The 23,070-nt window shown below is 39.5% G+C and overlaps 1 protein-coding gene across 1 annotated transcript in view; it reads right to left on the bottom strand.

Moving 5' to 3' along the window:
- Window positions 1-224: 224 nt before the first annotated feature.
- Window positions 225-23,070, bottom strand: part of myo15b (myosin XVB) — a 61,005-nt gene continuing 38,159 nt past the window's right edge. The window contains exons 40-64 of the mRNA XM_063893722.1: window positions 21,451-21,529; window positions 20,704-20,826; window positions 20,220-20,388; window positions 18,536-18,626; window positions 18,144-18,402; window positions 17,888-17,994; window positions 16,193-16,252; window positions 14,398-14,473; window positions 14,126-14,244; window positions 12,672-12,787; window positions 12,241-12,382; window positions 12,010-12,121; window positions 11,378-11,672; window positions 11,222-11,285; window positions 9,713-9,785; window positions 9,565-9,641; window positions 9,406-9,482; window positions 8,218-8,348; window positions 7,653-7,747; window positions 7,483-7,560; window positions 7,292-7,388; window positions 5,568-5,716; window positions 5,253-5,374; window positions 4,052-4,185; window positions 225-3,976 (exon numbers count right to left, since the gene is read on the bottom strand). Coding sequence (XP_063749792.1) covers window positions 3,702-3,976; window positions 4,052-4,185; window positions 5,253-5,374; window positions 5,568-5,716; window positions 7,292-7,388; window positions 7,483-7,560; window positions 7,653-7,747; window positions 8,218-8,348; window positions 9,406-9,482; window positions 9,565-9,641; window positions 9,713-9,785; window positions 11,222-11,285; window positions 11,378-11,672; window positions 12,010-12,121; window positions 12,241-12,382; window positions 12,672-12,787; window positions 14,126-14,244; window positions 14,398-14,473; window positions 16,193-16,252; window positions 17,888-17,994; window positions 18,144-18,402; window positions 18,536-18,626; window positions 20,220-20,388; window positions 20,704-20,826; window positions 21,451-21,529 — 3,120 coding nt within the window. The 3' untranslated portion in view covers window positions 225-3,701. The remainder of the gene's footprint in view (window positions 3,977-4,051; window positions 4,186-5,252; window positions 5,375-5,567; window positions 5,717-7,291; window positions 7,389-7,482; window positions 7,561-7,652; window positions 7,748-8,217; window positions 8,349-9,405; window positions 9,483-9,564; window positions 9,642-9,712; window positions 9,786-11,221; window positions 11,286-11,377; window positions 11,673-12,009; window positions 12,122-12,240; window positions 12,383-12,671; window positions 12,788-14,125; window positions 14,245-14,397; window positions 14,474-16,192; window positions 16,253-17,887; window positions 17,995-18,143; window positions 18,403-18,535; window positions 18,627-20,219; window positions 20,389-20,703; window positions 20,827-21,450; window positions 21,530-23,070) is intronic.

Below are 23,070 nucleotides of genomic sequence, written 5' to 3'. Positions count from 1 at the left end.
CTATTAAAATTTAAAGCTTATTTTGGGACGACTTTCCGTTTGAATTTGGGTGTTATTTATTTCTGATTCAATTCGCACGGGGTGTCATTGGGCTGTTTTATTTGAGCTCTTGATAGCAAAAATTTATTATTTTGCCCGAGTGAAAAGTATTGCATTGTCCTCAGCTCCCCCCCAAACCGGGGGACTTGGGAGCAAAGGCTTCGGGGTCAATAATCCACTTTTGATTCAGGCAGACAAGCAAGCTTTTCCTAAGGAGGCCGTTGTATTTATTTGGGACTTGGTTGTCACTTCATAGACAGACGTATCACTGCTGCTACTCCTGTTCACTTCCAGAAACACCTCACTCACTTTGCACATGCACGCGCCACAACCGTATCTCCTCTATTAAGGGACAGGCAACCTTACTCTGCATGATCCTACTACTATTCCAAAGATGATTGATACGTGAAAGACAGTGTGTTTATATGGTTCTAAATTACATTTCAGTAGAAAGCTTGTGTTGCAAACGTTCTGTGTTAAATATCGACTTATAACGGCAGCCTTTTTCTGTCATGCATTTCTGGGCATGTTTTATTTAGTAATTTAGAGGCATAGAGGTTTAACGTTCATTTCATGCAGTAGCTTTGTACTATGCTTTCTGCATTTGGTAAAGCAAGATCACTTTAAATGTAGGCTTGTAATCAGTGTGGAAAATACCATGTCACAGCAAAGCCCCAGTATCCCAGGTCTTATTATGGTAACCTGACGTTCATACAGTTAATAAAGGGTTACTTAAAACATTTTTTAGGTAAGCAAATCAAGTTCATTTTTAGAAGTTATTTCACTCATAGTCCTGAGAGTTTAGAAGTAGTCTTCCATTTATAGTTTGTGGAGTAATATAAGTGCTACATGTTGTATATAGCCTGTTTTTCGGGTCAAAAGCACAACATCCTTGAGTACCTTGCAACCAAAATACATAACTTCAAGGCATACCCCAATGACAAGGAAGTTTCAATGGTAGAAGAAGCACTGGTCACTAAACATCCTTGTCTAAAAGAGCCAAGGTCTCAGACAGGATGGTGCGGCTGGAAAAACAGTCTGAAGTTCAAGAGGGGGACTTCCGCACAAAGTTAAGTAAGGCAGGATTTCATGAGGTAGCTGTGAATTCTGGGAAGAGGAGTAGAAACAATCCAGACAAACAATCTCCCCACAGTAACATCAAAATACCAGAGAGAGCAGAGGTGAATTTCTTGCCTTATTTCCCATTTGGTGAAAATAGTACAAGCCTTGAGCGATTGACACTCCAAATTGCGCAATGACGTCATCAATGACGCCCTACCTGTTGGTAAGGTCCTGGAACGCTGGCCTGCCTTGAAAACAGAGTCACAGATGAACATCTTTTACCTGTTACACGTATTTAATTCTTTGCGTGGCTTTCATTGATAACTTGGACAGGTTTTCTCAGATTGAGCATGTTACGTTTCTGTTTATCGCTGCTGTCTTCAGTGCACATAAGCATTGTACTGTGACTTAAATAGCCCTTTTTTATTTTTGCAGATTTGTGCCGAGTTTCAGAGGATTACAAACATCAATCTGAAGAAGCACTTCTATGCTGAGTTGGATCGACATGCCCCCCGCCTTCAGAGCTTGTTCGGAAAGAAAGTTGCACGCAAAGGGAAAGTAGCGGAAGTTCTGGATCAGTGGTTCAGCTCTTATGACATCCAGGTGAGTCGGTTACGCCTCTTGGTGTTTGATAATCCTAGAGTGGATTCTCTTTGTCAAAATACTCATCTTTGCTGTCACGGAAGAGCCCTTTCTTGTGATATAAGTTGTTGTGTGTTGTCAGCATCAAAAGTAAAGCAAATATATGTTCTCACACCCAAGGAACAAGGTGACGTCCATGCCAGACGCGCTGCTATCCTCCGGGCGCTCCCTGCCTATCTGCATGAGGACGACTCCAGCTTTCTGAAGCTGTGGCATGTAAGTCAGCATATTAACCCATTTAGGCCTAAAACGCCTGGAAAAATGTCTGTAAAACCTATGGGCGATTTTAGAAGAACCCCCTAAAACCTGAAGTTCTTTTTTAAGTTCCTTCACTAACTTCAGAATTCCCTCCACAGTAGACTAAGTCTGCCATGATTGCTGAAAAAAAATCCAAACAATGCCACGTGTATATTCTGATGCATTTCATTGGGCTAAGAGGCCGATAATTAATACAAAAAAATGGTTAAAAAATGTAATGGTAGAAATGCGGCAACGCTTACCCAGCTTAAATGGGTTAACTGTTAAGAATTGATGGTACGATGATCACACAACACAGCTAATCTTGTTAAATTGTTCTAGTAGCTCTAGCGCATGAAGAAAATGATTACATTTTTACAGTATTAGGTTTCAGAGTTTATAATATTAGGTTTCAGAGTAAAAAATGGATGATTTAATAAAATACATAACAAAATAATCTTTAGTGTTCCCCATATTTATTTTAGTGTAGTAGGGGGAGATTAACTGTAAATATATATTCAGCTGGCAGTTTATCATTTACAGCTAACTAACAGTAACACAGTTACTGTGTGACTGTTATAATGCTCTTTGTTTTGTTTTAGAGGGGTGTTACAATAAACGGATTTATGAGGCTGTAGTTTCTGCTGCTGTTAAATTAGGTTGTGCAATGGCGTTTCCTAAAACCCACATTATGCAGAGAACCATAAGTTATTTCATGTGATATGTCACTGATGTCTTTTTCAGCAAACATATTTGGGAGATAGCTCAGGCCATTTAGGGTAAGGGGTAACATTTCTCTGTTCTTATCACCAGGTGGCGCAGTCTGATGAAGGAGACACTGATGGCATGGCTGTGTGACTTCTCTTGATCAGTGCCAAGTCAACTAACACCACGCTCTGCTGCCCAGAGAGGATCGCTGTGGTGCTTGAGGGGAACAGAGTTATCAAACTCCCCAGATTCGCTGAGGTATTTGTTCTGCTTTTTGCTCTGATCTATACCCTGAATCTAAGTTACCCAAAAGACTTGGTCAACACCTTCGACTTCACACAGAAAGTGTTGATGGGCCTGGACGATCGAAAGTTAAGGCCAAGAGTGTTGAAAATGAAGTTTTGGCAGGAAAGTAATCTCACTCTATGAATACAGTTGAACTTGAAGAGCAATTCATACCGTGTAGCACTGTACTGTATGTCTGCTTATATCATAACAATGTATTTTGAATTTTTTATTATTCAAATAGAAGTTTGAATTAGTTACTTGAAGGAGTTAGTAGATTTGTAAAATAGTATGAAAAAAATATCCCATACGTTTGTTGATATTTCTATATGTATGGTCTTTATGCTCCATGTGGTAAATTGATGAGCAGAACTGTTCCAGGTAACTTTGTGTTTGTTCCTCTCTGGACTCTCAAGGCCTGTTTTTAAGGTATTGAATATTTAAAAGTTTAAAAATTTGCCAAACGATATATATATATATTTTTTTGTTGTTTACCTTACTTAATAAATGGTCACTTGTATTTGAAATGTCTGTATTTTTATTTTACTCAAAATATTTATTTATGGATTTTGAGTTACAGTTACTTAATAATATTTACGCCATCAGTTTAAAAAAATGATTGAAGTACTCCACATACAGTTTTAAGTACTACTCACTCAACATTTTTAATTCATAGTGGGGTTTATACAGCTACATGTTTTTATATAAAGGTAATACAAATATTAAGGTTAGCTATACTTGACTTTTATTTGTACTGTGTTAAAATAACTTAAGTAATGTTTCTTTATCTTACAAAAATAGTAGTGTTGATGTAAAAATGTCGATGTAATCAGTTTAAGTTGTATCAACTGGTTGTGTGCTGAAGGTACCTTTGTTTTGGGGTGAAGGAACATCACCCCCTCCGGACTGACGTTGACCATGCAGGGGGAGGGACAGCCACGCTGGCTCACCTTCTGGGCCAAGAAGGTGTTGGAGCCAAACAGAGGCATGGCGCTCAGAGTCTCTGGAAGACATACACAATTATTATGAGAGGAGAGGAGAAGAGAGGAGAGAGGAGGGGAGGGAAGATTCTACCCACCAATAAATTTTATCTTGGCTTCTTGAGGGCTGAGGGAGTGCATGGCAGCGATCTGGCCCTCACAGAAGGTCTGCATCTCAGCAGCTTTGATGCTCAGGCCGTCCAGTGAGGGCAGGTACTCCTTCATCTCCGATCTTGAAGAGAAAAACAATCAGAAACTGTCAGTGTAAAAATGTTTATATGACTTTAAGAGTGTGGACAAGTAGTGTGTTAAGGGAAAACAACATAGATACCAGAAATATACCTGTCACCAGAAGAAAGTATTATTACTGAGCAGAGGATCAGGATGATGTCAGTTAACACTGGGAGACACTGGCATTACATATGGACCACTTTGTACTTGATGTGAATTAACTTTAGGCATTAATTCACACCTTTTGCCCTGTAGCCCAGTGTCAAAAAGGGATTGGAAAAGTTAAAAACTGGACTTCCAAAAAGTTGAAAAACTTTAGGTACAGAAATGAAATAGAATTAGGTGTATAGTGTATTATTTATCTCATTGATATGTCTTTAGATAAGAGCCATCGGTTACAGCTTAGCATTGTCTTTCCACTTGGTTTTGATTGTGTACTGTAGACTACATACACAAACACACAATTAAATGTAAAAAGTGTGCCATCCTGACTTCAAAGTCCCTATACACAAATGCAACATTAATTGTGCAGTAAAATCCACATGATGGACATCCAAGATAGTGTCCTGTCTACATCTACCCATAATAACCTTTAAATTATACATTTATTTTTGGGTAAATCTTTAGAATACAGCACAACATTCATTGTAATTTTACCCAATTTACAGTTATTTAGTTATGTATTGGTACAGTAGGCTACAAAGCTTTAGAACATGATGTACAGTTAGAGCAAGAGGAGAAAACAATCTGGGAAGTGAATTTATACTGCTGATTAACTCAAGATGTTCTATTATAACATGATACAAATTTACTGAACAATAGTCTGACATTTGGGAGTAGTTTTAAAAAAGCTATATCGCAGAAAAACTGTGTTCAGGGTTCAGGGTGACCGTCCAATTAGTCATATAGAGCTCAGTTGACAGTAGAGAGATATTTTCTACATGATTTGGCATAACGTCTGTTCTGTTGGATCGTAATTGTCTGGAGAATGGTTGAAAATGACATTACTCCCAAAGTGATGAATACCTATACTGATGAAAAGGGTGTGACTGTCAGTGTGGGACTCACAGTGAGGGCGGACCCTGCCGACCCTGAGCCAGATGCTGCAAAGCGGACAGCTGAGCGATCTGCTTAACGGAGGAGTCAGCAGGGGCCAGCAGGAGGCGCCCACTCAGGTAGTCAGCCAGGAGCTACACACACACACACACACACACACACACACACACACACACACACACACACACACACACACACACACACACACACACACACACACACACACACACACACACACACACACACACACACACACACACACACACACATTAAAATGACATGAGGTGGAATCTGAACCAGTGTTTTGCTGCTCCTGTCTGTTCTCACCTGCTGATAGTGGAACCCCACATAGAGGTCACTGCTGAAGGTCAGAGGGCTCCTCCACATCACTCTTCTCAGGGACAGGAAGATGGAGCTGTTATCCAGCAGGAAGTCGAACAGATACTCTTCAGCATGGAGGGGACGAACCATCCCATCTGACAGATGACGAGCAGAAACTGTAACTTTTACTTCTTTTACACACATATGCCATTTTCTGCTTTAAGAGGTCTCTCAATCAAAATAATAATGAAAGGACGGACGGAGTTTAGTGACATGAAGCGCGTAGGATCATGGGAGTTCTGGTGCTGGTTAGGATTTCCTCAGTGTTCATGGTTTAAGAGGTTTTTCACATCAATAGTTAATACGTTTACACATTATAAATCAGAGTTATCCCTGCACGCTGATGCTAGTGTTAGTTCCGTTCTCTGATGACTTCAGTTCCAGATGTCCTATCACTAAAATCCTTCATCAGAAAAAATATAGGGTTAAAAAGCACCAAGATGTAAAGAGTGCATGGAAAAAAGGTCTTAAAACTGAATATACAGTAAATACATGACAGCTTCTCGTACACAACGAATAAGATGTCATCACAGGAAACATACTTTAAAATTACAAACTTTTCTGTGTAGTATGTACACAACACAAAACTAAATATAACATGGAACTAGTCACTTTTTTTTGACATTTTAATGCTGAATATGAAATATGCTGGCATTATCTTACATCTTTATTAGAGGTTTGCTCAATGAATAATGTTCCATATCTTTAAAGTGACAGTTTGGCTTTATCCAAAGGTGGGAAGTCACTACATTTATTCAAGTACTGTACTTAAGTACAATTTTGAGATACTTGAGCAAATACTCAATCAAAGTACTTGCTCAAGTTTCTTTTTACTTCTACTACAATTCAGAGGTAAATCGTGTACTTTTACTCCACTACATGCATTTAATCCCTTTAGTTACAGATCTGGATTAATGATGGTAAATATAATCAGCCCTTAAATCAGACTGTAGTTCACCTGGAGTAAATCCAGCAGCTACCCTGCAGTCTACAAAGCCATTCAAACTAGCTGCACCTTTACCAGCTCTGAGAACACTTTAATGATCAATAATTATAAAACATATCAGAGATATTATTCTGAAATGGACCAATCAAACAATGACTACTTTTACTGTCGCTACTTTAAGTACATTTAGATGAGAGTACTTTCTACTTTCACTGGAGGAACATTTAGAATACTTTTACTGTGACAGAGTATTCCTACACACTGGTACTTCTACTTTACTCAAGTACAAGATCTGAGTACTTCTACTTTTACTCAAGTACAAGATCTGAGTACTTCTACTTTTACTCAATTACAAAATCTGAGTACTTAAGATCTGAGTACTTCTACTTTTACTCAATTACAAAATCTGAGTACTTCTACTTTTACTCAAGTACAAGATCTGAGTACTTCTACTTTAACTCAAGAACCAGATCTGAGTACTTCACAACACATTTCACAGCTGATTGCTATCAACACACCTCTGGTTCAGGCTGCCTGGGCCTGGGGGTGTGTTTGAAGGCTTTGGGCCGTGCAGATGGGGGTGAGGGAGATCGATGTTTTTATTAAGAGTAAGGGTGTACTGTTTTCTGGGGAGAAATGGTTTTATATATCTTTAAATGTGTATGTATGTGTTTCATGTCTGCCATCACTTTTTTGTCATTTCTGAAACCGCAGAGTGTTTTACCTGGGCGTTGGTTGGCAAGGATGGAGTACTCTTTGGTTTCGCTCAGATTCAAGATTCCCATCTCTTTACAGAACTCTGCCACTGCTTCTCCTGCCAGCTACAGGAAGATACAAAACACCAGCGTGGAGATATTAATAAATAAATAAGGACTCTGATTTGGTTCAAGCATGAGTAGGTGTATATAACTTTACACTGAAGCTGCGGATCTTGATGGTGAATTCCACTTCTCCTGGAAGCTGGATGGGAAACCGGCGAGAGGTTTTCCCAGCCTGAAGAAAAGACAGCCGAAATGTAAATGACTCGATCATGATGGCATGTAAGAGTGTATTAGAAGTTTTGCTGGAGTGTGTAGGTCACTTGCCAGAATGGCGTCCATCTCCACATGTGACGGGATGTTACGGCGACCCCCAAAAGTGAGAGAGCGCTGCAGGTTCTCCATACACACACACGCCAGCTCTGAGGGCAGAATATAAATTGTAATATATATGTTATATATTGTAGTATTATGTGCACATTGTACTTAAATAACATTTTGCATTGGCTTATTCTGTTTAATTCAAATCTTTATTTTATTTATTTTAATCTTTTTATTGCATCTTTATGAGACCGCTTGTGTTTATTTTAATATATTTATTCAGTTTCATTTTATTTTATCGACATTTTTTACTCTAACTTCTCATGTTTATATAAATATCTTTACTAATTGAATTACATTTTTTTATCTTCTTAATCTAACTCCATGTTTGTATACTTTTTATTTCATTCTAAATGGAGCAGCTTACACAAAACTTAATTTCCCCGTGGTATATAAAGCATTTTGATTTTGAAACAGCTGCTTATATCTCCCATTTCTTTTAATATTGCAATAACTTTATAAGATTAGCACTTGGTGATATTGCGTATGCATTGTTCTGTGCTTCTTCTACCTTGGTATGGGTGCTGGTAGTCCTCGGAGATTTCTTGCAGGTGCCATGTCACAAACGGCTGCAGAGTATCGGAGCAGGGGAAGAAGCCGGTCATCAGGTTGAGCAGCCGCCAGCCCAGTGTACAGAAAGATCTGCAGAGACAGACAACAGGGCACATGTTTTTCATTTAAATCAACTTAACTGTAAAAATGACGATTTCTCTCAAGCAGGTCAAAGAAGGTCGAATCTGTGAAGAATATCCAACACACTCAATCCAGAAAAAATTGAGACCACTCCAAATATTTCTTAAATCTTTATCTCTACATGTATGGCAGCCATTCCAGTGTCTGTTGAATTCCAACACAGAGAAATGTTGTCAGCAGTTTATAGGATACAATAAAAATAAATAAATCCTTTGACTCAAAGACATATCTATAAATAATACAACAAGAGAAACTGATAATGATGAAGTGGTCTCTTAATTTCTTCGAGGACTGTATACAGTAGGTGGGAAATCTTGGCATTGATATTGCAGAACGCTAAGAGTAAGATGCAGAAGATCCAGAAACAGTGAATCATCACAGGAAACTGGATTTTTTTTGGGAGGGGCCCTAAAGTGGTGCGTTTGACTGAGAGGGGGAATACAGGACAGAAGTAACCCAACATACAAGCATAACTCTAAAAGATGGAGTTCAGTTAAACTACAAATAGTTCAGCCCATCTCGTTTCTCTGATGACTTCAGTTCCAGACGTCCTATCACTAAAATCCTTTATCAGGTGAAAATATAGGGTTAAAAAGCACCAAGATCTCAAGAGTGAGTGGTAAAAATGCGTCTTAAAACTTGATATAAAGTCAATACATGACAGCTTCTGGTAGACAACGAATACGATGTCGTCACAGGAAACCAGAGGAAACATTACCTTCATTGAAATTACACATTTCTCCATGTTGGACAATTACAAGTATGGACACAACACAAAAATATATCATAGAACTAGTCACTTCAGTCACTAAAAACTAAATATGCTGCCTTTAACTTACATCTACTGAAAACAGTACGTATATGCAGGCTCCAAAACCAGAACAATTAGCATAAAGATGTCCAGAAAAAGCTCTGTAGAAGCGCCTTGGCTGCTTCAGGTCCAGGGTTTAATCTGTCCTTTTGTAACTTGTTCATCCACAGAAAGATGTTACCAAAGGACACTCACTTGGCGGGGTTGTTGGTGGTTTGCTTGATGACCTGGCAGTAGATTTCGTCTCTCAGCATCTCCTTCTCCTTCCCTAACTGAATACAAACTCTTCTTTAGACATCATCAGGTTATGGAGCTCAGAGACAGATAAACTCAGCAAGGGGAGAATGCCCTCACCAATATGATGTGGCTCACACAGCCTGCCTGCGTGTTATCCTTCTTCATCGGCATTTCCCCCATGAACTGCATCAGGGCTGGAGCACATGAAGAGAGTGAGGACAGTGGTCTCAGTGTGTATGAATGTTTGGACGGTATGTGTACTCACTCAGGAAGCACTGGACCGATAACTCATTGAGCTCAGGATCATTGTAGAGGATGAGGGACTCCTGGATGGGAACCTGGATGAATAAAAGCAAATGCAGTTATTTGAGTTGAATTATTTTTGGGAAGTCTCAGGGACATTAAAATCTCAGAGATAGCTGCAAATGAATTACATCTTTTCTTTTTGCACTATTTTATTTATGTTATTTGCACCATGTATGTTGAGTTGTTGGAGGAGCACGCGACATAAGATTTTCATTGCCAACATATACGCTGTATCTGCTGTGCATATGACAAATAAAGCCTTGAACCTTGAATGTTTACGAAACAAGAACATTCGATCCGGTGAAATGGTTCTTTTATCTTTTATTTAATGTTCAACGTGACATTCAGCTATTATACTAAATTCCTAATTACATGTCTACCTTTATGTGAGCTTTACAATGAAGTTAAAATACAAAATAAAACTTTCTCCAAGAAGAGTTTGAATTAGTGACATAACACAAAAAGCTCAATGCTGTCATTTTGGGGTTTTAATAAAAAGGTCTGGAATAAATCAGAAGCAGGAAGTGTTCTGCAAAGTAAGGCTGACTGTATATTAGAGGACCTGGTCAGACAAAATCTTTTTGAATACAACAATTAAATATTTGTATAAAAAATATGTACAGTAGAATCAGAATCAAGTTCTAAGGAAGCATCTAAGTAGATAAAAAATCTATAAAAAGAAGGATTTTTAAAGGAGGACTAATATCAATCCTTGTGGTATACCTTCTACTTATCGATCCGGTACTTTACTGGTATTTTAATCGGTTCTTTTTGTTATTTTTTAAGTGAAAAACTACGCTTAGAGAGTATAGAGAGCAAACGTAATTATATTTTATATAGATTTTTTTATTTCTCCAGTATCGATAACAAAACCGATAACATCAGAACTTATTGATACCACATCCTTTATAAGACCCGGGTTATGGTACCCATCCCTACAATGTATTAAAACATTACTGTTCTGGCTAATTCTTAGAACTTTCTGCATCATTTTCATCCATAGCAGGCATCTATCACAGCCTAAAGATCACAATACACTACTGGCCAGATTCAAACAGCAGGCTGTCAGAAACACAGAAGCATTCATCAGCTAGAGAACCTAACATTTGCTAAAAAGTGTTACACGTATCAGAGCGAAAAGATATATATATATAAGTACATATTGAAATATTGGAATATTGAAACCTGTTTGCTGTATATCAATATCCATGTAATATGCTCTCTGTACACCTTTTTCACAGCCCCAAGTGTCCAAAATCAGTTAATGTGGATTCAAGAAAATGTGATCAACATTATAAAAACAGTTATTGCTGTCAGTCAACAGCAGGGGTAGTTGCTGCTGTAGTCTGAGCAGCTGAAAGTCTGCCTGCTGGTTTTGAACACCTGGATACAGATATGTCCATGTGTAATACTGGGAGTATGAACAAGTGTAAACCAGGTCCTCTGATGTTAGAGGGCTCACTCTTACCGTTGTATGTTTAACCACCTCTAAAAAATTCCTTCCAGTTGCTGGCAGGCCTGTAGTCCCCACTCTGAAATAAAAAGAGGATAGCAGCATAAAATTAGCCATGAAGACCAAACCATCAGAATATAATCAACAATAGTTAATATTCTTCTGTTGTACCTGAAGTACTTCATAGCAAACTCAGGCATGCCTGAGAAGATCTCCAGCTCCAGGAGCAAGCCCTGCTGGGAGCTCTGGACTGATCTCCGGTCCGACCGCAGAACCGAACCCTCCCTGCTGGATGGACCTTGAGGCAGGCCGTTGGACCGAGTGACAGGTGCAGCGCCCCTCGTGCTCTTCCTCTTGGTATCTCTGCGGTCGAGGTTCCAACAGTGGTAATCCGGAGCCGCGGATGGCTGGGTCAGGTCCTCTGGGAACAGCCCAGAGCGCCCTCCCAAGGTGCCGAAACGCCATCCTGGTGGAACGCCCAATATGTTAATTGATAAGAAGATTTCTAACGCCCCAACAGCTCTCCTAGAAAAGAGCAATATATAAACACTTCATAGTTTAGCCTCCTGTTTGTTATGTTGTGTGGCTTTGGAGTCATTTTGCATCTCCCTGTAGGTGTTTTTTGTCTCTTTGTAGTGTTTTTGTATTTCTTTGTTTGCATTTTGAGTCACTTCCTTTTTGGCATGTATCTCCTTGAGTAATGTTTTGCACCTTTGGCTCCTGTGCACAGCGACTCATTCTGAAATCAAGCATGCAAAATAGCTCCATCAAACATCTGTCTGGCCCCCACATCATGACCTCACCTGTCTGGAGTCCTTCCATCGGCAGCAGTTTGATGACATCACCTCGGCTGAAGCTAACCAAACTCTTGTCATCCGTCACATAACTCTTCAAGGCAACCACATGGCCGGAGTCCTGGAGAGAAAGAATAAACATGTCAGGGTGATATGTGGAGTAAAAGTTAAAAGCTCTATCACAATGCCCGGGTCACATGGCCCAACGATTGTGATGATACTTTTAGAGCAAAGCAGTACCCTGATGAGCTCCTGGAGGAAGAGTTGGATCATGGCGGTGATCTGTGGAGCTCTGGAGGACTGCAACACCAACGCTTCACTCTTCAGCTCCACCTCCACCCTGTGTGCACCCTGGAGCTCCACTGACAGCAGCTCTGCAAAACTACAATCATGCAGAGCGGAATTAACGCTCTGAGGAAGCAGCATGAGCTGAAAGAGACTCCATGATCAGATAATCAGTTAAAGTAGAACTTAGGGAGTGAATAGTAGACAATGCCTGTGTTGGATTTTGGAAGACGTTTAAATTAAATGCTTCTAGGGTGGGCTAAATATTTAGCATCACGCAGAAATAAAAACCTTCCTGCTTTTGGAGATAAAACTGAAACCACCTGAGGTGGAAACATTGGAAAAAACCGAGATGGAAATGTAGTGATTCTGTGCTGTTTGTGCACCTGTAGCTGCGGAGCAGGCGGAAGTGTTCGGGGTTGATGCCTGATGCTCTGACCACCTTCAGCAGACGGATGCCTCGGTGAGAAACAGCCAACACCTGAGCATCTCCACTCTCCAGCTGCAACACACACGCAGAAGATCCATGTTAATAATGACAAGAGTTTAGTGATCAAGCATGAGCTAATAGCCTTAATGCTTCAGATAAAACAAACCAGTAATCTCTTAAAAACTTTGTATTATGTTGTGGTCATTAAACAATTGTGACCTTGAATAATACTGTAGCACTTGTCAGACGGTTTTCCTTTTTATATAAGCTTTTGAAAAGTCCATTGCTAAATAACTTGAACCTTCTGTTTAAAAGTAACACACTATATTCTCACAAAATCTGTTGGAACCTGTAAAAAAAAAGTTAATAAGTTACATTAAGATGAATCTGTAACCTCACTGTAGATGACCAAAGATCTCAAAGTGGAAAAGTATTTATTCTATTATTAAAACCTGTACATGCTCCCTCTAAAGCAAATCATATATGACAGAAAAGTTTCTTATCCAAGCTTGCCAGACAATTATTGTACTAAATGTCTATCCATAAGCCCCCCCCAACCATCTTCCTCTTGATTGCCTTTTGAGTTTATTTATTTTTTAATTTCATTTTGTTTTGCTTGTCCCTGTTTGTCCACCCTCCCTCATACTGTAAAGCGTCTTTGAGTTCCTGAAAAGCGCTATATAAATATAATTGATCATTATTATTATCCTGTAGCTAAATGTGACCAGCGCAGTTTGATCTAATCTAAAGCCATTAAATGTCCCTTACATAAATACATAAATAATGGCAATCATTTTATATTTTGCAGCAATAACAGATTGAAAGGTATAACTCTGCTGGTAACCACAGCTTTAAAGATTTAAAGTTAGAAATGTTTAAATAGACTCAGTCCATATTTGAAAAAAAAAGAAAAAAGAGTGAATGCCTTAACCCAGCAGCATGGACAGACTCAGAGCTGCTGCCTGAAATGACTTTTTAAAATATTTGCAGGACTGTGAATTCACTGCTGTTCTGACATTATGACACTGTCTCTTGTCCACATATTTTAAAAGAAATGAAATTAGATACGTTCCTGATCTTCTGAAAAATGTAGACAGGGACTTAACGGTACATCTTTAGGAAGCAGTCAATGGAAGGAAGCTTGTGTCAGTCCAAACAGGATGAGCTGTTTTTAGCTGAACCAGCTACTGAGGATCTGAAATGCTCCCTAACACCAGCCACTTTCAAATCTCCATAAAGATAGAAGCGGTTCTGTGCCAGTGATTGGTTGGATTCCTCTACTGCAATTATCTAACTGCTTTAATCACAATTTATTCTTTGTTCTAGTTTCCATCACTTATTATTTGCATCTATGCAATCTCTAATCTATTGGACACTGAGCTGCTTTACATTCTACTCTCCTTCCCTCACCTTCACAGGGAACAGGCGAGTGAAGTAGTTCTCCCAGTTGTCTCGAGCAGCCATCACGATCCTCTTCTTCATGTTGTCATTCTGCATGGTGCTTATACTCATTCCCACGTTGAAATTTGCTAGAACGAATGTGAAAAAATGGGATGATGATAAGCAAACTGATGCAAAAACAGATTAAAAATGATATAGTGTATATTCAGTGAGAATTTATAACAGCAGTTAGCATTGTAGCAGCAGTAGCATGCAGCATGACGAGGATCTGTCCCTCTCACCCAGCAGGTCCTTCATCTTCCTCCTCTCCTCTCTGCTGATCCTCACACAGCTATCCGAGTACGTGTCCTTCATGATCTGAACAAATTTAACAATAATAGCACACATTATCAAACAATCCGAGGGCCACTGTAGATGAATATAATATGATTGCTTATACAGTGGGGCAAAAAAGTATTTAGTCAGCCACCAATTGTGCAAGTTCTCCCATTTAAAAAGATGAGAGAGGCCTGTAATTTTTATCATAGGTACACTTCAACTATGAGAGACAGAATGAGAAAAAAAAATCCAGGAAATCACATTGTAGGATTTTTAATGAATTAATTGGTAAATTCCTCAGTAAAACAAGTATTTGGTCACCTACAAACAAGCAAGATTTCTGGCTCTCACAGACCTGTAACTTGTTCTTTAAGAGGCTCCTCTGTCCTCCACTCGTTACCTGTATTAATGGCACCTTTTTGAACTCGTTATCAGTATAAAAGACACCTGTCCACATCCTCAAACAGTCATACTCCAAACTCCACTATGGCCAAGACCAAAGAGTTGTCAAAGGAGACCAGAGACAAAATTGTAGACCTGCACCAGGCTGGGAAAACTGAATCTGCAATAGGTAAGCAGCTTGGTGTGAAGAAATCAACTGTGGGAGCAATTATTAGAAAATGGAAGACATACAAGACCACTGCTAATCTCCCTCCATCTGGGGCTCCACGCAAGATCTCACTCCGTGGGGTCAAAATGATCACAAGAATGGTGAGCAAAAATCCCAGAACCACACGGGGGGACCTAGTGAATGACCTGCAGAGAGCTGGGACCAAAGTAACAGAGGCTACCATCAGTAACACACTACGCCGCCAGGGACTTAATCCTGCAGTTCCAGACGTGTCCCCCTGCTTAAGCCAGTACATGTCCAGGCCCGTCTGAAGTTTGCTAGAGGGCATTTGGATGATCCAGAAGAGGATCTGGAGAATGTCATATGGTCAGATGAAACCAAAATAGAACTTTTTGGTAAAAACTCAAGTCGTCGTGTTTGGAGGAGAAAGAATGCAGAGTTGCATCCAAAGAACACCATGCCTACTGTGAAGCATGGGGATGGAAACATCATGCTTTGGGGCTGTTTCTCTGCAAAGGGACCAGGACGACTGATCCGTGTAAAGGAAAGAATGAATGGGGCCATGTATCGTGAGATTTTGAGTGAAAACCTCCTTCCATCAGCAAGGGCACTGAAGATGAAGCGTGGCTGGGTCTTTCAGCATGACCATGATCCCAAACACACCGCCAGGGCAACGAAGGAGTGGCTTCGTAAGAAGCATTTCAAGGTCCTGGAGTGGCCTAGCCAGTCTCCAGATCTCAACCCCATAGAAAATCTTTGGAGGGAGTTGAAAGTCCGTGTTGCCCAGCGACAGCCCCAAAACATCACTGCTTTAGAGGAGATCTGCATGGAGGAATGGGCCAAAATACCAGCAACAGTGTGTGGAAACCTTGTGAAGACTTACAGAAAACGTTTGACCTCTGTCATTGCCAACAAAGGGTATATAATAAAGTATTGAGATGAACTTTTGTTATTGACCAAATACTTATTTTCCACAATCATTTGAAAATAAATTCTTTAAAAATCCTACAATGTGATTTCCTGGATTTTTTTTTCTCATTCTGTCTCTCATAGTTGAGGTATACCTATGATAAAAATTACAGGCCTCTCTCATCTTTTTAAATGGGAGAACTTGCACAATTGGTGGCTGACTAAATACTTTTTTGCCCCACTGTATATCAGGTGAAACATGATGTGAACACACTGACCTGTTCACATAACAGATTGAGGATGTAGGGCCGGTTGAACATCTCTCTGGGGTAAAACACCTGCACACAAAGAAACAATCAAAAAGTTCAAAGGTCAAATGCAGTAAAACACATTAGTGATTCCTTGTTGTTATTTAAACTGGGTTATGGGTGGATCAAAAGTTTTCAGGTAATGCTTATTTAACACTACAGTATACCAACATGAAAGAAAGCTCATAATAAAGAAGCAGGGAAAAGAAACAAATGTCAATTTGGCATGATAACAACTTTATAGGTGTAACAACATATTCCTTATCTCGACCATAGGTTATGTTTTTTTTCTGTCTGCCTGCCAGCAGGATTTCAGAGCGAATACTGGCACAATTTTCAATTAGACCCTTAAGATTTAGACCAGATGAAATTACGGAGCAGGTTCACAGATTATGTGTCCCGACTACATTTAGTCTGTACCAGTTCCTGTCATCATTCCCTTCAGATAATATATACTGAATTAACTCAGTCTGAGCATTACAATATAATAAGTCTTCTTGTAGTGCCCATGGTTTTTTCCACGTAACAACATGAAGCTCATGAACACAGGGAAGTAGGAAGAACTATTTCGGAATATGAACCGTTTGAGGAGTATGTGAATGCATGATTTGCTCTTTGACTCTAGTTTGGTGTTGTGTTTGTGTCCTACAGCTGCTATTAAAACATTCCTGCTGCTGGACATGACTCTGGAGAGAGCTGTAGGACTGAGCTGTAAGAGCCAAAACACCAAAGTTGTGGGCAACAAAGTGGAATACATCAACTAAAGTGGCCAGTGTGTGTGTGTGTGTGTGTGTGTGTGTGTGTGTGTGTGTGTGTGTGTGTGTGTGTGTGTGTGTGTGTGTGTGTGTGTGTGTGTGTGTGTGTGTGTGTTTGTGTTTTTAAATGATCAGTTTTTAAAGATTTATATCTTAAGTAGGAACTGTGCCCCGCTGAATTAGTGGGATTTGTTGACAATAATAACATTTGATGCAGACAGTGACCGCAGATATACGGAAACAGCTCTAGAAAATAAACCTGGAAGCAGGCTTTAACGTACGCCTTTTCTAATATTTTTCAGCAATATATTACAGGTCTCAGATATATACAGAACCTGTCTCTGATTGGCTGAAACACCAAACAGATCATTGTAGCATCCCATAAACTGCTGATTTTGTGTCTGTAGCTCTAAATGCTAATGAGCTGCTGTTGGCCACGCCCCTCTGAGAGATGATTGGTTTAAAAGACAATGGTGCTGTAAGAGGGGATCCAGGTGATAAGGTGGGTGGGGGTGACCTTGGTTGGTTATTGGCTCATGGTTGCACAACACAAAGAAACATTGTGACATCACAAAGACAGGTTTTTATAGAGATGGATCAGGACATTGTTCCTGAAACTTTCCCAACCTCTTAACACATAGGGGACATATATTTATGTATGAGAGACAAGAAAAAATAGAATTTGGATAATACAGTAGGTGACCTTCAAGATTTATTTTAATCTTTTCTTAATCTTAAGAAAATACGGAATATCAGCATACAACTTGAGCACACATCCACATAGGGAAAAGGGTTGATGACGCAAAGACCTCAAGGGCACTGCAGAGTTGGTGAATAAATACACAATAAATAAATAAATACACCTTGCACAACACAGTGTTGTGTGCGTGTGTGTGTGTGTGTGTCTTACTTCTTTGCGCAGGATCAGTTTTCCCGGCAGGTGGGAGTGGGAGAAGTAAACCCCAGCAGAGAAGCGGTGGAGCTGTGAGCGGATGCCGTCACCATCTGGCATCCCATCTGCAGAATGTAAACAGGTGGGGGTCACTGAATGCTGTTCGCTCCCTCTCATCACATAACACAGGGCATAATGCTAGTTAGCATTCAGCTAAAATGCATCATACAAGAGGCCTTTAACGTCTGGAGAACCTGTCGAGAGCAGCACCCACCGAGAGAGGGTGCAGCCATGGGGGGCGGGTCAGGGATGTGCTGAATGTTGGGCGCTGGGCGTGGAGGAGGTGGGGGGGAGTCGGGGGGAGCAGGTGGGGGGTCTTTGGAGCGCTGCGAGCCGAAAAGGTCCTCCAGGGAGCGCTGCTTCTGCCTCATGCTGTTGGAGATGGAGCGGGCCTCCCTGATGGGGGGAGGGGACGGGATCCTGTTGGGGGGCAGCTCCTTTTTAGGCTTCACTGGTGGAGGCGCCCACTGCCTCTGATAGTAGGAAGATATAGAACAGGATGTAGCAAACATATAATCAAGATTAGGATACTTAATATAACACAACATCATAAATAGAAGACACTTTGACACATGTTCAGACTTTCTGCCCCCCCCCCACCCTGACCTGCTGGTGTGGCACTGGAGCTTTGCTTCTGAGTTTGGCCAGAGCTTCCTCTTTGGGGTCATTCACCTTCTTAAAATTCCGTGCCGGCGGTCTGTGGAGAGGATAGAAACTGTGAATCACTAGCATTACACAAGTTATTATTTGTAGTGAATTTTGGTTTCTGTGGAACTCAAGAAGTCCTGGTAATGTCAGGGGCTGAGGAATAAACCAACTACAGGGTTGAATGATAGTAGATATGTGATTTTAGCATGATAACAAAAGATTAAACACTTATAAATCCAGGATCTAGGGCTGCATCTAAGTATTATTTGAATTATTGATTATTCTGGTAGATGGTTTGGTTTCAATATGTCAGAAATGGTAAAAAATGTAACTTCATCCAAAGTCTTTAAATGTCTTGTTAGTCAAAAAAACTAACATATTCACTTTAGCAAATATCAATATTTCAGAGGGTGAAAATGACATGTTAGAAAATGTGCATTAACAAGACGTTAGCGAGGTATCCATTATCAAAATATTTGGTGGATATTTTGTTGTCCATTTACTTTTAGCTGCAGCCTGTTCATAAACTGTGAGGAAAATCGTGATCTGTATAAGCATGGATCCATGTCATACATAATAGCCCTACATAATTAAGATAAAGAGAGGTTTGTTAAGTTGTGTCCTACTCTGTGTAACTTTAACCAGATTTTACAATATAGGCCCCAGCTGCAGTCTCCTGATAACCATCTATGTTATCTCTTAACAAGCTCTTTGTGAACCATAGAAGATAAAAAAAAACATGGCAGCACATGCCCAAAGTTCATGTCGCACTGATGATGCAGGATGACATCACCAAAACTGTCCATATGTATTTCCACTCTGTTCATTTGAAACCAGTATGACATGAAATCACGTTCTCAGACCATAAATCTCCTCCTCTTGGATTGCTGGTGTCTATTATTACTCTTTTGTACTCGTTGTTTTTGCATGCTGGGAGTTCCAACACAGTGTAAACACTTTTCTTGATTCCTCCCTCGTTTCCCTGACTTATTGATTTACAGCTGAGGATTAATGAGGACATTTGTGAGTTGATTGAATCTCTTTTAACAGTATGATTCATTTCTTTAACTTCAATAGTGTTTATTTTCCAAACAGTTTATAGATTATTTATATTCATAGTCTGCATATATAATGTTTTGTTACACTGTAATTCCAGTTTATTTCTATTTTGAGATGTTTCTAATTCTATCTATAGAATTGTTTAGTTCTGCTCTTTTCATTTCTAATTATGTGCATTGCCTTCTTCTTGTTTTATGCTGCTGCAACAAAAAAAAATCCCAGTTTTGGATTAATAAAGTACTTCTTATCTTAAATCTTATCTTTTCTGTAAGGAGTGTTCAGACAATCTGAATAGAAAGCTCTGTAATGCTGAAAAAGTTACAGCCGCAGGCGTTTTTCAGGCACTCACACTTCATGTTCATCTATTTCCCTTTGAAAGATAGCAAAAACATTCATTTTCAATGTAATGAATTGAGAGACACAACACAGTTCAAAAGGTCAGATAGTAATGAGATTCTGATGTTTCTTAAGCACAGCCTGATGTGACTCCCATTCAACATGTGGGACCAAAGGGGACCAATAAGCATCCAGCATGATATTACATCAGACCAAATTAGGAGAGGACAGTACGGGAGTTGCTGACCTGATGGGCTCGAAGGGTTTGGCCTCTGGTTGGGGTCGGCTGTTGTACTTCTTGATGATTTCCCGGATGTTGGAGGTAGGTTCCAGGTTAGGCCGAGCCAGAGGAGCTGGGGTGGGTTTTTCTTTAGGGGGGTCCTCTTTTGCGACAGGAGGGACATGGAACTGCTTCACTGTGGAGGATATTATATATATGTTTCAGCTGCCAACAGAAAAGAAAAGAGCGACAGATCGCCATAATATGTCTAGATTCACTGAAAAACAGAAAGGTTGACTTTAATTAAATGTATGACGTCAACAGATTTCACATAACTGTATTAGGTTAATTGAAAGCCATAATATTAAGTTGGATCTAAGTAAACTTTCAACTAACCTAATACAGCTATGTGAAATCTGTTGACGTCATACATTTAATTAAAGTCAACCTTTCTGTTTTTCAGTGTTCTACAAAATGTTATCTCGTGTATGTCTTTGTTTTATCTTATTACCTGCAGGCCTTGGTGCCATAGGGGGGGGTGGTGGTGGCGGCGGTGATGGGGAGCGTTGCTGCCGCCTGGATGTGCTTGGGGGGGGTGTACGAGGCCTTGGAGCTGCTTCATAGGGCTTATCCCCTGGAGGACAGTAGAGAACGGAGGAAAGTCATGACTGAAGCATGATGATTTGAAGTGCTCAACATTTTAATCAGAAACATTCATTTTAACACACAAAGAGATAACGCTTCTAGCCCCGTCCTCTGCTCAAAATATATAATTGCATTTATATTCTATCAGATACAGCCAAAACCACTTCAGCATTATCAGTTTCTCTTGTTTTATTATTTATAGGTATGTGTTTGAGTTAAATGATTTTTTAATTGTTCTATTGTATTCTATAAACTACTGACAACATTTCTCTGTGTTGGAATTCAACAGTCACTGGAATGGCTGCCATACGTAGAGATAAAGATTTAAGAAACATTTGGTGTGGTCTCTTCATTTTTCCAGAGCTGTAAAGTCGAAAGTGTCCTGGATTATAGGAACCATAATAAGTGTGTCCTTATCTTAATTGTTTTACTTTAATTTTAAAAAAATTGAATAAGGGGCAGGTAAAATTAGATTTTTTTCTCCCTGCACCTGTCCATCATGGGCTACAAAAACACAAAATGTGTCAGTTTGAAGGATAGATCAGTAAAAAAAAACACAATAGTAAAAAGAAGAAGCTCCAGGTTTTTCTGATGGTTGCTCAGATCCACTCACCGATCTTCTGGAAGTACCTCCTCTTGTCCCTGAAGGACTGCAGGTCCTCAGGATCTGGTAGATCCACTTTTCGTTCTGGCTGGAGAAGACATGGCACACAGTGTGTTAACACATGGGGGGGAGGGGGAAGACCCAGTGACAGTGGTGGAAGAAGTACTCAGATCATTTACTGTAATAAAAGTACAAATTCTATGGTCTTAACATAATCCACTTATAGTTGAAGTCCTGATTTCAAAAGGTTACTGAGGTAAAAGTACACAAGTATGAGCATGTAAATGTATTTAAACTCCAAAATGTAAAAATGCTCGCTCTGCAGAATGGTCTGTTCCAGAATAATATCAAGTTCAGAAGTATTATGAGCTGAATGTACTTAAAGTCTCAAAAGTAACAGTACTTGTTTTAAAATGTAGATTTACTGTAGATACGTGAAATACTGTTTGGATTAGTTGCACATTACTGCATTTACAATACCAGAATATCATGTGTATTTATACATAAAAGTAACTGTGAATGATAAATAAATGTAGTGAGTAAAAAGTACAATATTTTCCTTTTGAAATGTAGTAAAGTAGAAGTATAGAGTGACAATGAATGGATATACTATACGTAAAGTACAAATATGTACAAAAAGTACTAAAGTACAATACTTAAATGTACTTAGTGACTTTCTACCACTGCCCAGCTATAGCACTGCCTCAAATTCAGGGAATTAAACAATGAGGTTGCACATTTCGTTGTCTTTCTGTACTGTCAACAATTATCATGTGCAGAGACAAAACAACAATACATGTGTCTGAAAAAATATACTGTAGCAAGAATACATATTGTGAGATCTATTTTGACTCAATCTGACACACACCATCTTGCTGATACTAGAGTAGAAGTACTAGAGCAGAACCAAATGTAACCCCACCCTCTGCAGATAGTGACAATGTCACAGTTAAGGAGCCACCTCATTATTATACAGCATCTGGTCTTCCGAAGTAGTGATGGTTAACCCCTGATTGATGAAGCTGTCTTTAATTGAATTGTTAGAAGGGGCCAAGTGTGTGTGTAGAGATATATTCTATTGATTACTGAAAGGTTCTAAACCAACTGCGTCAGGCTTCATGTCTCATCCATCCCAATTGAACATTTTACATAATAAATAACTGTTGTCTGCAGTATATGAAATAAAATGACATCTCCTTGGTTTTAGGATAAGAACCTGGATTAGGGTTAGGTCTTTCAGCAGAGGTGTAAAGTAACTAAGTACATTTACTCAAGTACTGTACTTTAGTGTCATTTACTATATTTCCATTTTGTGCTAGTTTGTACTTCTACTCTCCTACAATTCAGAGGTAAATGGTGTACTTTTACTCCACTACATTTATTTAATCCCTTTAGTTACAGATCTGGATTAATGATGGTAAATATAATCAGCCCTTAAATCAGACTGTAGTTCACCTGGAGTAAATCCAGCAGCTACCCTGCAGTATACAAAGCCATTCAAACTAGCTGCACCTTTACCAGCTCTGAGAACACTTTAATGATCAATAATTATAAAACAGATCAGAGATATTATTCTGAAATGGACCAATCAAACAATGACTACTTTTACTGTCGCTACTTTAAGTACAT

This window comes from Eleginops maclovinus, chromosome 10 (genome assembly GCF_036324505.1).
Source record: "Eleginops maclovinus isolate JMC-PN-2008 ecotype Puerto Natales chromosome 10, JC_Emac_rtc_rv5, whole genome shotgun sequence".
In the NCBI taxonomy this organism is placed as follows: domain Eukaryota; kingdom Metazoa; phylum Chordata; class Actinopteri; order Perciformes; family Eleginopidae; genus Eleginops; species Eleginops maclovinus.
This window is presented reverse-complemented; position numbering and strand designations above follow the sequence as displayed.